Genomic DNA, 11,848 nt, shown 5'->3' on the forward strand with positions numbered 1-11,848 from the left:
TAGAATAATTAACGTCTCAGTAAAAAGTGATCAATAGACTAATCATTGATTATGCAGTCTGTGTTCTGTACTCAGAATGTACCTTAAAGGTGATGACCTCCATGCCCAGGACAGACGAGTAGAAGGTGCAGGAACACTCTTCACGGTCAACACCAGGTGGTCCAGGTGACTCACCTGTACAGGGCTGGAGCTCTTACATCTCACCCCCACCGACACAACAGGTAGCCCGCAGGACCTGGGCTGTAGCTGGGACGACATGGCCAGAGACCATGAAGGTGTGCAAAAAAAAAAATCATGCATGTAAAATAAACTACTCACATGAACGCGTAGACAGCGTCCCGACGTGGACAAATGAAGTAGTACTATGATAAAAATCAACCAACATTCACGGTACCCTGTATTCAGGTAATTACGGTATATCGGTAAACAGAAACCAATGTAGTCGATGTCATTTTCTCCATTTATATAAAATACGATATTCATTACAGTCTAGATACAGGTTAATAGCTTACAATTTAATACAGAAGTTGTACTGTAGACGACTACACATGCCCCTCGTTAATAAAAGTGTTTTCTGAAAACGGGGAACTGAGAACCGGTGACATGTTTTATTCTCCAGGTGTTTCACGGCGGTAACAACGCACCGAGTGACAACCTAAAGTCCGGAGAAACATCGTTCCTTTGTAGTTGAAAAACAAACGGAGGAAATGTCAGCCTTCATTTCCTTAATTCCCCACATACTTAACTTGACCATAATACCGTAATTGCTGGAGTATTTTGCCTATAACACATTATGGGCAGCTTGATGTATCAACACAATATTCGTGTAAAAACATGGGGTGAAATCATATGTGCTTCATCTGAACATAATGCTTACCTTGATATAGATTTTATTGTCCATGTTTGCCACTCTAAATTGAAGTGATCCCATGAAGGTGTCGATGCACATATCTTTATTGTAATATATACTGAAGAGAAATATAAACACAACATGCAACAATTTCAAAGATTTTACAGTTCATATAAGGAAATCAGTCCATTAAAAATAAACGAGGCCCTAATCTATGGATTTCAGATGATGGCAGGTGTGGGAGGGCGTGGGCAGACGGGCCCAGTCAATCAGAATACGTTTTTCCGCACAAAATTGATTTATTACAGAAATAAATACTCCTCAGCACCCCCTAGCAGTGGCCATTTGCCCACGGCACAAGGTGCACCTATGTAATGATCTTGCTGTTTAATCAGCTTCTTGATATGCCACACCTGTCAGGTGGATGGATTATCTTGGCAGAGAAATGCTCACTAACAGGGATGAAAACACATTTTTGTACAAAATGAGAGAAATTAGCTTTTTGTGCGTATGGAACATTTCTGGGATCTTTTTAATTCAGCTCATGAAACATGGGACCAACATTTTGCGTTTATATTTTTCTTCAGTGTGTTTGTATAAAACATTCAGGTTCTATGAGGCCAGGCGGTCAGACACATAGTTCCACATTGGAACCGAGACTCATGTACAAATCACCTTCTATCTTAAATAACTACTCAATATTATTTGACAATTTACCCTGGATGAGGCAGGGTTTCCCTGGATGAGTCAGCAGGGTTTCCCTGGATGATGCAGCAGGGTTTCCCTGGATGAAGGGGGGTTGGGTTTCCCTGGATGAAGCAGGGTTTCCCTGGATGAGTCAGCAGGGTTTCAGGGTTTCCCTGGATGAGGCAGCTTGCTGGCCATTAGCCAATCGGCGTTTCTCAACGAGATCATATCCCGTGACCCCGATGCACCTGGTAATTACCACCTTCCCACCTGGTTATTAACTCTGATCAAGCCTATTGATCAGGTCTGTAGAGGTGCTCCAGCTGGCAGTTAAAACAGCTCACTGATTTGCTTTACCTCCGAAATCAAGTGGTCACACCTCCCTCGGAGAAGCCAGGTTACACGACGAGGCTAGTTGTAACAACGTGGCCCTCTCAACATCGCCACCCTGTGACCTGAAATACCCACATCTTCTGCATGGATCATCAGTAATAAAACAGTTCCTCTAAGGTCAAACAACAAGTAGAGATGGCAGAATATATTTAATGATAAAGAGGGGTGCCCTTGATGAACATGATAAAACTACAGGACTGGTCTGGCTCCCTATTCCCTTTATAGTGCATATAGGGAGCCATTGGGGACCCATGCAACATATAGTGCAGTAGGAAGCCATGATGAAGACAGCCAGGTTAGTAAGGAAGCACTGTCAGAAAGACACAATACATTTCATTTACAACTAGTCGTTATCAACAATAACAGAGCTTCAACCACCCAAAACTTTATTTATACAGGGAGGAGGTAATGACGGCAAACCGTGAGAACACGCGGAACCTAGAGAATAATGTGGCGTCGTCATGGCATGGAACAGTCCCTCCCTCCGTCTCTGTGATAAGCCAATGAACAGCATCCTACAGTCCCACCAATGAACAGCATCCTACAGTCCCACCAATGAACAGCATCCTACAGTCCCACCAATGAACAGCGCTGTCAGAAAGGACAGAAAGAACCTAGAAAATAAAAAGCTTAACACATTTTAAAAATATAATAATAATAATAATAAAAGGGACCAAGTCTTCATTTGTAACTGTGAATATTCAGTCTACAATATTTTAGAAATAATATACAAGTTTAGAATATTATGCTTTGTTTTTCCTATTTTATTTTTTTTCTCAGTTTTCCCACTTTGTAGTTATTGCACTGGTGTTCCAGATATGAAGACATCTCTCAGACCAAAACACAGGACAGAGGCAGCAACCTGGCCTGGCTCTAACCCGGCCCGGCTCTAACCCGGCCCGGCTCTAACCCGGCCCGGCTCTAACCCGGCCCGGCTCTAACCCGGCCCGGCTCTAACCAACACATGGAACTCATAATAAATGTGATTCCCAAATGTCACTATTCCCTATATAGAGCAGTACTTCTGACCAGAGTCCTATGGGTAGTGCACTATATAGAGATAGGGTGGAGTTTGAGACGGAGCCATAATGCAGCCCTCTGTTTACTTCCTGGTCATATTGTAGCAGAATCAACAGGTTGTCATGGTGACATCACAAGGCTAGGATCACTAGGTTGTTGTTATCATTCAGGGCCCGTATCCACAGTGTCCCAGAGTAGGAGTGAGGATCTAGGATCAGTTGGGCTTCTTAGGTTTAATGAAAAATATTATATGGACTGATCCTAGACCCCCACTGATCCTAGATCCCCACTGATCCTAGATCCCCACTGATCCCTAGACTCCCACTTATCCTAGACTCCCACTGATGGACTGATCCTAGATCCCCACTGATCCTAGACCCCCACTGATCCTAGAGCCCCACTGATCCTAGACCCCCACTGATCCTAGACCCCCACTGATGAACTGATCCTAGACCCCCACTGATCCTAGACCCCCACTGATGGACTGATCCTAGACCCCCACTGATCCTAGACCCCCACTGATCCTAGACCACCAGATGGACTGATCCTAGACCCCCACTGATGGCCCCACTGATCCTAGACCCCCACTGATCCTAGACCACCACTGATGGACTGATCCTAGACCCCCACTGATCCTAGACCCCCACTGATGGACTGATCCTAGACCCCCACTGATCCTAGACCACCACTGATGGACTGATCCTAGACCCCCACTGATCCTAGAGCCCCACTGATCCTAGACCCCCACTGATCGATCCTAGACCCCCACTGATCCTAGACCACCACTGATGGACTGATCCTAGACCCCCACTGATCCTAGACCCCCACTGATGCTAGACCCCACTGATCCTAGACCCCCACTGATCCTAGACCCCCACTGATGGACTGATCCTAGACCGCCACTGATCCTAGACCACCACTGATGGACTGATCCTAGACCACCACTGATGGACTGATCCTAGGTCACCACTGATGGACTGATCCTAGGTCACCACTGATCCTAGGTCACCACTGATCCTAGGTCACCACTGATCCTAGGTCACCACTCCTACTCTGAGATGTCATGATGAAACCCTGTCAGAGGGCAGAAACAGAAAATGCTTCATGTCGATGGGCTAAAGTTAGACTACATACTAGCATCAGTCAACAAAATACTTACATCCCATCTCAACGACGGTTCAACACAATTCATAATCAATAATCAGTACCATTGATTCCGATGTCCTGAATATGATGCGATACGATTCCAAATAAACTGATAGCTAAGAATTCCCAACGGAATCCGAGCACGTCACATCTTGTTCTCCCCATTAAAGCCTGTACAACACTCTACAGTTTTAACTTAAAAACTAATTCAGCGAGCTTTGACACACTGACAGACTGTGGACCGGTTCCAGAGTATTGATAAATGCAGTTAAGTCTTTCAGGTGGAGAGCAGGGTCAGGTGGGGACAGTGGAGTCCCATTTGGTGTAAGACAAGTAAGAGAGGAGTGGGGTCTGTCTGTTGGTCCTCTCAGGGTAGGTAAGGGAGGAGTGGGGTGTGTCTGTTGGTCCTCTCAGGGTAGGTAAGGGAGAGTGGGGTCTGTCTGTTGGTCCTCTCAGGGTAGGTAAGGGAGAGTGGGGTGGGTCTGTTGGTCCTCTCAGGGTAGGTAAGGGAGAGTGGGGTGTGTCTGTTGGTCCTCTCAGGGTAGGTAAGGGAGAGTGGGGTGTGTCTGTTGGTCCTCTCAGGGTAGGTAAGGGAGAGTGGGGTCTGTCTGTTGGTCCTCTCAGGGTAGGTAAGGGAGAGTGGGGTCTGTTGGTCCTCTCAGGGTAGGTAAGGGAGAGTGGGGTGTGTCTGTTGGTCCTCTCAGGGTAGGTAAGGGAGAGTGGGGTGTGTCTGTTGGTCCTCTCAGGGTAGGTAAGGGAGAGTGGGGTCTGTTGGTCCTCTCAGGGTAGGTAAGGGAGAGTGGGGTGTGTCTGTTGGTCCTCTCAGGGTAGGTAAGGGAGAGTGGGGTCTGTCTGTTGGTCCTCTCAGGGTAGGTAAGAGAGAGTGGGGTGTGTCTGTTGGTCCTCTCAGGGTAGGTAAGGGAGAGTGGGGTCTGTCTGTTGGTCCTCTCAGGGTAGGTAAGGGAGAGTGGGGTCTGTCTGTCGGTCCTCTCAGGGTAGGTAAGGGAGAGTGGGGTCTGTCTGTCGGTCCTCTCAGGGTAGGTAAGGGAGAGTGGGGTGTGTCTGTTGGTCCTCTCAGGGTAGGTAAGGGAGAGTGGGGTCTGTTGGTCCTCTCAGGGTAGGTAAGGGAGAGTGGGGTGTGTCTGTTGGTCCTCTCAGGGTAGGTAAGGGAGAGTGGGGTGTGTCTGTTGGTCCTCTCAGGGTAGGTAAGGGAGAGTGGGGTGTGTCTGTTGGTCCTCTCAGGGTAGGTAAGGGAGAGTGGGGTCTGTTGGTCCTCTCAGGGTAGGTAAGGGAGAGTGGGGTCTGTCTGTCGGTCCTCTCAGGGTAGGTAAGGGAGAGTGGGGTCTGTCTGTTGGTCCTCTCAGGGTAGGTAGGGGGGAGTGGGGTCTGTTGGTCCTCTCAGGGTAGGTAAGGGAGAGTGGGGTCTGTTGGTCCCCTCAGGGTAGGTAAGGGAGAGTGGGGTCTGTCTGTCGGTCCTCTCAGGGTAGGTAAGGGAGAGTGGGGTCTGTCTGTTGGTCCTCTCAGGGTAGGTAAGGGAGAGTGGGGTCTGTTGGTCTCCTCAGGGTAGGTAAGAGAGAGTGGGGTCTGTCTGTTGGTCCTCTCAGGGTAGGTAAGGGAGAGTGGGGTCTGTTGGCCAATGGGACAGTGGCATCTCTAATATCTCTTACTACACTATGAGGACACCACCGTCTCGTCCGTCCCGTCTGTCTCTCCAAACACCGGAAATGTCAGTTAGATAAAAAGGTCAGTGACGTCTTAAGAATGAAAACATGAACAATGTAAATGGTCTGACTAGGAGAAAGGCCTGCGGAACTGACACCGTGGTTATATACTGGAGCTGCCAGGAGCAGCGTTGACCCCTGTCCTTCAGCTCTCCGGCTTAGACCACACTCTCCCGGTTAGCAGACACCAACACGGCCCTGCGGCAGATAGGACAGGTAGAGTTCTCAGACAGCCAGCGGTCGATACAGTGAACATGGTACTCGTGAGAACAGGGCAACTTCCTCAACTTGTTCCCCTCGGCGTACTCTGTGATGCACACACTGCAGGTCTTCAGAGCGTCACTCTCCCCAAAGTTCCTGGTGGAGAGGTTGTCGATCTGCTCCTTGGTGAGTCCTCTGGGCTGTTCCTCATCCTCATCATTCAGGAGGAAGAAGTGAGCAAGGCGGAGGAAGGGTAGTGACCCTGGTTCCTCCAGGCTGATGGGGGCACGTGGCCGACCTCGCCCCTCCCTGGGGGTGCCCCCCACCCCTAAACCTATCCCTGGGGCCAGACCAACACCAACCCCCTCTTCCCCTTCCTCTGTCCTTGCCTCACCGGCTCCTCCCACACTAGGCCCACCCACTGAGACAGGAGGCTCCCCCACCTCCGCCATACCGGCTACTCCCCTGTCGGGAGTGTTGAGCGCCTCGGCCAGGTCGGCAGCGCCGGAAGGGTTACCGGCTCCACGGTTTGAATCCGAGGAATCAGAGTCCGAGTCCATGAAGTAGCTGAGCTCTCCGAATCCGGTCATGATCTGTCGTATCATGGTCTGCAGAGCCATAGAGGTGGCCTCTCCCAACCCTGCGTCGCTGATCCTCCTGATGGGGATCCTGATGGTGCTGACGTACGTCCTCACGCCCGCACGCTCGGACCGGGAGAAGGTCCGGCGGAATCCACCCCTCTCGCTCTCGTACAGGAAGGTGTTGTTGGAGTTCTGGGAGCGTGAGCGGGTTCTGTTAGCGATGCTGTCCCTCTGGCGGTACTCACCTGGACGAACGCGACGCACCTGCAGGTCTAGCATGATGGTGGGAGGACGTCGTCCTGCCGCTCCATCCCCACCGGCGGCCTCTCCCTCCTGGGGTGGGGCGGTAACGGGCTCTGGGGCGGTCCCGGACCCTGTTCCGGCTGACTGGACCTCGTACTCTGCGGTGCTTTGCCGGGACAGAACATGCTGTCGAGTCCGTGAGCTTCCCTCTACGGGGGCCTGGGGGGGCAGAGTCGGGGGGCTGTGTGAGGAGGCGGCGTTGGGCACTTGGCGGGGGAGGCCGTCCAGTCGGTCCAGGGTGAGGGGTGAACGGCTCCGTGTGGTGCGAGCCCTGGTCCGGCGTTGCTCGGGGCTACGGCTGCGGGCTCGTCTCTGGCCACGTCGTGGAGGCTCCTCAGGGGGAGGGCTGGGAGGGGCGGGGGCCAGTGTGGCCTGCACCAGGGGACTGGCTGGTCTGGAGACCGGAGGGGTGGTGGGGACAGGGCTGGGCGGCTGTGGGACTACCTCTACTACTAACTCTGGGACCATCTCTGCTTCTAGTTCTGGCTCAGCTTCTACTTCAGCCTCTGGCTCCATCTCTGCTTCTGGTTCCACTATGACAGCCAGCTCCTCCACAACTGGTTCCTCCAGCACCTCTCCCGTCTCCATGGGCACCACAGTCCCTGCCTCCGCCCCTGCCTCCGCCCCTGCCTCAGTCTGGACCTCCACTCCGACCACTGCCTCCGCCCCGGCCTCCGCCCCTGCCTCAGTCTGGACCTCCACTCCGACCACTGCCTCCGCCCCATCGCCAGGTGCTCCTGCCTCAGTCTGGACCTCCACTCCGACCACTGCCTCCGCCCCTGCCTCTGCCCCTGCCTCAGTCTGGACCTCCACTCCGACCACTGCCTCCGCCCCTGCCTCCGCCCCTGCCTCAGTCTGGACCTCCACTCCGACCACTGCCTCCACCCCATCGCCAGGTGCTCCTGCTGGGGCTTCCTCCGGAGCCTCCCCAGTCTCCACATCGGTGCGGGCCTGCTGCTCGGCCAGGTTACGGTTAACGTTGATCTCAAGACTGAACCGGAAGTCTCCGCTGTTTGGGTTGGTCCGGCTCACTGCCCGCCACGACTGGTTGCCTCGGTGACCACTGCGGGTGGTGTTGCCTGTCCGCCTGACGGTGTTCAGCCAATCCAAGAGGGTGTCGCCATTAGACGGGTCCTCTGGACCTTCCGCTGGTTCTGTCGGTTCTAAACGGAACAGAGAGAACGCGTCAACATTCTAAACGGAACAGAGAGAACGCGTCAACATTCTAAACGGAACAGAGAGAACGCGTCAACATTCTAAACGGAACAGAGAGAACGCGTCAACATTCTAAACGGAACAGAGAGAACGCGTCAACATTCTAAACGGAACAGAGAGAACGCGTCAACATTCTAAACGGAACAGAGAGAACGCGTCAACATTCTAAACGGAACAGAGAGAACGCGTCAACATTCTAAACGGAACAGAGAGAACGCATCAACATTCTAAATGGAACAGAGAGAACGCGTCAACATTCTAATGGCTAAAAAAACAGTTTGTTGTTTGCAGTGACTATTGTTCTGGCAATTTCACCATTAAAGACTACATTTATAAAAGTAGCCAACTTTGAATTTCTGCTTGAATGACATAATGAAAAGTACAGAGGAGCCTTACCTCCTGTAGCTTCTCCAGTCTCGCTGGTGTTGATGCTAGGCTGCTGCTGCTGCTCTGGTCCATCCTTAATCTGCTGCAGCCGACTCAATAACTCCTCTGCTGTGATCTCACCTAGGAGGGATGAAACTACAACTCAGTACACTGACTCTAACTGCCTTCATTTACTACTGGAAAGTCACTAGTATTTGCCCATAAAGCTGTAGTTTCTCTCCTGGTTACACAGCAACAGGACAGTACTAAGAACCACCAGACTTACCAGGACAGGCCCTGTCCTCTCACTGCTCTTCCATGGGAAAGATGCTCCACCAAACATACTGCCCACTTCACTGGCCTGATGTGGTATCTTCAGTTGTCCGTAGGCTTTGGTTTTTCCAGCACATCATGATAAGAAAAACTCAAACCTTAGACAACGAACCTTAGATAGCCAATCTAAAAACCTGACTGAGAAAAGTCATTCAACCCACAATTTTTGCAATAGAAAAATAAGGACTACATGAAACAGGAAGTGAAAACATCCATCTTTTCTATGAGATTGAAAATCCATCTCTACGCTGCTCCGTTAACCCTCTGAGATATGTATTACAGGTGTGAGAGTCCGTTACCTGGGGTACCCAGCAGGTTGTTGTGTAATGAGGTGTGTTATAGGTTTATAACAGGTGTATTAAAGGAGAGTCAGTTACCTGGGGTACCCAGCAGGTTGTTGTCTCTCATCAGCCGGTAGTCTGCCTCACTCAGGTTGTTGACAAACTGGTAGAAGGCCTCCTCCCGGTCTAGCCGGTCCCGCTGCCGCCTGCGCTGGACCTCTGGTTGGTCACCGGCGCCCGGCTCGGAACTGTCGGAGCCCTCCATCAGGTGTCGAAGGGAGCGAAGCTGGAGATAAAAACGCCGTCTGTCTTTGAGTCCCCCACGATCCAGTTGCTAGGGATAATCAAATATATATTTTTTTTTACATTAGCAATTGTCAAAAACGTGCTTTTACAGTAGCCCGGCCTAAGCACAATTAAGGCAGAAGCATGAGCACAAGAGCTAGGAAAACGTCCCTAGAAGGAAGAAACTTCGAGAGGAAGCAGGCTCAGAGAAGTGGGCCATCGCCCTCCTTTTCTCGCAGTACCGGGTCGACAATAGAAATGCCCAGGTGCACCTTCAACACACCGACACAGCAAAGGGTGAGCAGGTCAAACACACTGGCTGGGTAGTGGTGGGGATGGCCACAGATGGGAGACACACTGGCTGGGTGGTGGTGGGGATGGCCACAGACAGGAGACACACTGGCTGGGTGGTGGTGGGGATGGCCACAGAGAGGAGACTGGCAGCAGATTTTAATAACAGTGAATATTTTTTATGTTATTGTTATAGAAGGTAAGATTAAAACAGAGCAAGTCACCCCTAAATTACATTCATCGAGAAATTGAATTAGACCGATTACCTTATTAGCTACCAAGTTAGCTAGCGATCAGTAAACTGCTGTTAACGTAATGAGGACATTTCAGACATCAAGGAAAAAGATTGATGGCTCGGTGGTCATCCTTTACCCTGATGCAACATGTCACATCCTTTAAAAAAGTCTCATCTAAAACGGAGTCCCTTGTTTTGATTACAAATCAGCAGCTAGCCAGTCAGACCAAAGTCGAGAAAAACAAAATGGAATCATCTGGCGAGCTAACAATTAGCATGCTAACTAGCTTAGCAGAAAATGGCATCTAAAACGATGGACAGGCAACACAGCTAGTTACATCTCAACATTTACCGTTTCAAAGCCAAAACTAGATAACAATATACTAACAATATTATTTTATGATTTCAAGTTGTGACCATAGCAAACATTTCAAGTTGGCAAGACTAAATAGTTTGTTAACGCAAGATAAACATTTGGCTAGCTAGCGGACCTGCTAACGTTGGCTAGCAGGCTAACGACAAACTTTTACATTGCAGTCATTTGTGGAATTAGCAAGCTAACGTTAGCTAGCTCTTGTGATGTATTTTGTGTACACTAAATACGGACATCCACTTACACTAAAAATGTATTTATGCTATCCGCTATAGAAAAACAAACTTGACGTTTTTGTGTTGTTTGCAGCTGGCTAGTTAGTTAGTAAGTAAATAAATGAAGACCTCGAAACAATGCTAACTAAACGTTAGCTACATGACATCAGGAACAGGACTGACATATTTTTTTTCCACCAACACGAAACTAAGCCAGTAAGGTTCGAATAACGTTGGCTGTCTCGCTAGTTAACATGGTCCCTTTCAAAAAATATATATATGTTTTTGACGTTGTTAGCTAACTAACGTTAACTATAATCAACATGAATGACTTCGTCGGCTAGCTGATGAAGCAATCTAGTCAGTTAGCGAACACCTTCCCGAAACCGCTACGACAGTTACTGTTAAACAGCCAACTTTAGCGGTCAGCTAACAGCTAACTAACAGGTTAGCACAATTTAACGACTCAGTTTATATTTCAAAAGACGGAGTTAACAAAAATCTAAATGTGTCATCCTTTCACAGTACCTGTCTTGTATTTGTGTCGTTATTCCTTATTACGGACGTAGTTTTATTCTAACAAAATCGCTGAACTATTTGGGTACGGCCTCAGGATTCCATTTTCTCAGGGATTTTCCCGGAAACAGGGGGAGCATGAGACGGAAGTAGGATGTTTGTTTTTGGTCTGTACTTTGACTGCAGCGCCACGCCGTGGTGAGAGGTGGAATTCCCAGAAAAACAGATACATTATTACATGCAACATTATTTTTTTATTTCATTTTATTTAACCTTTATTTAACTAGGCAAGCCAGCTAAGAACAAATTCTTATTTACAATGACGGGCCTACCAAAAGGCAAAATACCCCCTGCGCGGACAGGGGCCTGGGATAAAAAAAAAAATATATATATATATATATATATAAAAATATAGGACAAAACACACATCACAACAAGAGACAACACAACACTACATAAAGAGAGACCTAAGACAACAACATAGCATGGCAGCAACACATGACAACACAGCATGGTAGCAACACAACATAACAACAACATGGTAGCAATATAACATGGCAGCAGCACAAAACATGGTACAAACATTATTGAGCACAGACAACAGCACAAAGGACAAGAAGGTAGAGACAACAATACATCACACAAAGCATCCACAACTGTCAGTAAGAGTGTCCATGATTGAGTCTTTGAATGAAGAGATTGAGATAAAACTGTCCAGTTTGAGTGTTTGTTGCAGCTCGTTCCAGTCGCTAGCTGCAGCGAACTGAAAAGAGGAGCGACCCAGGGATGTGAGTGCTTTGGGGACCTGTAACAGAATGTGACTGGCAGAACAGGTG

At 49.2% G+C, this 11,848-nt stretch overlaps 1 protein-coding gene across 3 annotated transcripts; it reads right to left on the reverse strand.

The window, feature by feature from the left end:
• Positions 1-2,060: 2,060 nt before the first annotated feature.
• Positions 2,061-11,162, reverse strand: LOC106604092 (E3 ubiquitin-protein ligase RLIM). 3 transcript variants are annotated; one of them, XM_014198483.2, is made up of 5 exons: positions 11,025-11,145; positions 9,194-9,431; positions 8,514-8,624; positions 7,656-8,065; positions 2,061-7,544 (listed from the first exon to the last, which is right to left on the reverse strand). In XM_014198483.2, the coding sequence occupies exons 2-5, from the start codon at positions 9,360-9,362 to the stop codon at positions 5,976-5,978; spliced, it is 2,259 nt and encodes a 752-aa protein (XP_014053958.1). In that variant the 5' UTR covers positions 9,363-9,431; positions 11,025-11,145; the 3' UTR covers positions 2,061-5,975. The 3 variants fall into 3 exon arrangements, with proteins under 3 accessions (XP_014053958.1, XP_014053956.1, XP_014053954.1); XM_014198481.2 differs by having other exon boundaries at positions 2,061-7,520; positions 7,575-8,065; XM_014198479.2 differs by having other exon boundaries at positions 2,061-8,065; positions 11,025-11,162.
• Positions 11,163-11,848: the final 686 nt, after the last annotated feature.

Source organism: Salmo salar, chromosome ssa05 (assembly GCF_905237065.1).
Source record: "Salmo salar chromosome ssa05, Ssal_v3.1, whole genome shotgun sequence".
Classification (NCBI taxonomy): domain Eukaryota; kingdom Metazoa; phylum Chordata; class Actinopteri; order Salmoniformes; family Salmonidae; genus Salmo; species Salmo salar.